We start from the raw sequence: 1,918 nt of genomic DNA on the forward strand, positions 1-1,918 counted from the left end.
CCAGACGTTTCGGAGTTAACCCAGAACAAAAGCGACAGCGACAGACAAAAAAATTAAATGCCATTTTCGTTATTAGCAACGTAAGAACATCATCTTCCCGATATCTGGAATTTTTCCTTTGATATTATAGACACTCCAATTTTATTATATGTCTGCCTCTTTCTTCCAGAAGCCAATATCTTTGGATTTCCCTCCAACAAAAAAAGTTATCAAGTATCAAAACAAAGTAGACGTGCTATATCGTAATCTATTTGTGTTACCATATGACGACGACAGTTAGTTATTTAATCGTTATTTAAAGAATAGCTTAGTAATATTTAATTCTGACTAAAATATTTGTCATATGCCCTTAACGAAATGATGGGGACATAGACAAGAAAGTGTTAAGATTGAATGTGGATGGCTACAAAAGAAGAGGAAGACCGAAGAAAGTATGGATGGATTGTGTAAAAGAGGATATGCTTAAGAAAGGAGTGGATTCAGATATGACGGCTGATAGAGATGTATGGAAGAGCAGCACATACTGTGCCGACCCTCCATAAGGGATAAGGGCAAGTGGATGATGATGCCCTTAACGAGATAGCAAGTAATTTCATGATTTAAGTAATTTTTTTTTTATCAGATTAAATCTACACTACATGTCTCTCTTACTTGACAATATACGAGAAGCTGTCAAAAAAAAATCTGTTTAAATTTTCCTAAACAAAAAATACTGTATTCCGAATGAAAACTGGTCGTTCCTGAAATTCCTGAAAACCTGAAAGTTTACCTGGAATACGTAGCGAAGCTGACTTTACAGATATGACAGGTGAATGGATTCTTAACACCTTTGTGGATAACTCGATGACTGTTCAGAGCTTCCTCTAAATAGAAAACACTGCAAAAATACGGTACCAATTAGAACGAACCTTTGACTAAACTATCGCATAACTGTTTAGTCTCGCTCACCTATAAGCTTTTACTCGATGTTTAGTTGTACAACTAAACAGTTGAAGGCTGCGAAACAACCGACTATCGGACAACTGTCGTGCGATAGTTTAGTCAAAGGCCCGCTCTTAAAAAGCAAAGACAAACCAAACGCTAAAGCTACGTTATCACTTTATTTCAAAATAAAGCTATTTTCACTATTTTTTTAAATAAAATAGTGGATTTATTTGTATTATTAGATTCAATCTTTACGACAGCTCGTGTCCGTCCGATAGGAGTCTCTGTGTTTCGTACTTTGGTGCTGGCATAAAGTTTGCATATATACATACTCTTCACAATACTCGCAACGGAAAGCCTTCTCAATCTCGACTACACGTATGATGATTTTAGCGAAGTCTGTAAGTGTCGCCAGCAGCGCGTCCCCCTCCGGTCCGCACTCCATTTGTGGGGATTTCGCTAAAAATGCATAGTATAAAAAAATACCACATTCATATCTACTCTAATATAATAAAGCGTAAACACACACTTCGTGACGTAAGATGTCAGCAATCACAGTATATTTTGGAATACATTTTTCTTTAATAAAATAGCCCTGCAATTACAACACGCTATAGGCTATATATTTTCACGGTGTTAAACTTAGGGGGTGAGTAATTGAATAAAAAAACTTCATGTGAACGGATCTCGATAAAATTTGGCACAGATTTGTTTTTTAATACCAAGCGGTCAGAGTCACGGGAGAAAGCTAGTAGATTTATATTTTAAATTTTCAATATAAATATTATTGGTAAGTATTTTGTACATATTACAATTTACTTTTTAAATAATTACTTGCCTAGAACTGTAATACTAAAACTTACCAACAACCGCGACAGTGTGTGTGACCAGTCCAGTGGTCGGGGACAGTAGTACAGCTACTTCGTTCTCTTCTTTCACAGCTGGACTTAGCTGTTCTATGCACTCTTTTGATTTGTTAGCGTGGTCCTGTATT

The 1,918-nt window shown here is 36.1% G+C and overlaps 1 protein-coding gene across 1 annotated transcript; it reads right to left on the minus strand.

Annotated features, from left to right (window-relative positions):
- Positions 1-496: 496 nt before the first annotated feature.
- On the minus strand, positions 497-1,912 carry LOC106106081 (zinc finger protein 320-like). The gene is made up of 3 exons (XM_013286610.1): positions 1,788-1,912; positions 1,257-1,383; positions 497-877 (listed from the first exon to the last, which is right to left on the minus strand). The coding sequence occupies exons 2-3, from the start codon at positions 1,367-1,369 to the stop codon at positions 766-768; spliced, it is 225 nt and encodes a 74-aa protein (XP_013142064.1). The 5' UTR covers positions 1,370-1,383; positions 1,788-1,912; the 3' UTR covers positions 497-765.
- Positions 1,913-1,918: the final 6 nt, after the last annotated feature.

The sequence above is a fragment of the Papilio polytes genome, unplaced genomic scaffold (genome assembly GCF_000836215.1).
Source record: "Papilio polytes unplaced genomic scaffold, Ppol_1.0 DF822472.1, whole genome shotgun sequence".
NCBI classification, from domain to species: Eukaryota; Metazoa; Arthropoda; class Insecta; order Lepidoptera; family Papilionidae; genus Papilio; species Papilio polytes.

Coding starts and splice junctions, on each gene's coding strand:
- LOC106106081 (XM_013286610.1), bottom strand. CDS start 1,369: ATGGAGTGCGGACCGGAGGGGGACGCGCTGCTGGCGACACTTACAGAC. Junction 878..1,256: donor CGTTGCGAGTATTGTGAAGA/GTATGTATATAT, acceptor GTATTTTTGCAG/TGTTTTCTATTTAGAGGAAG.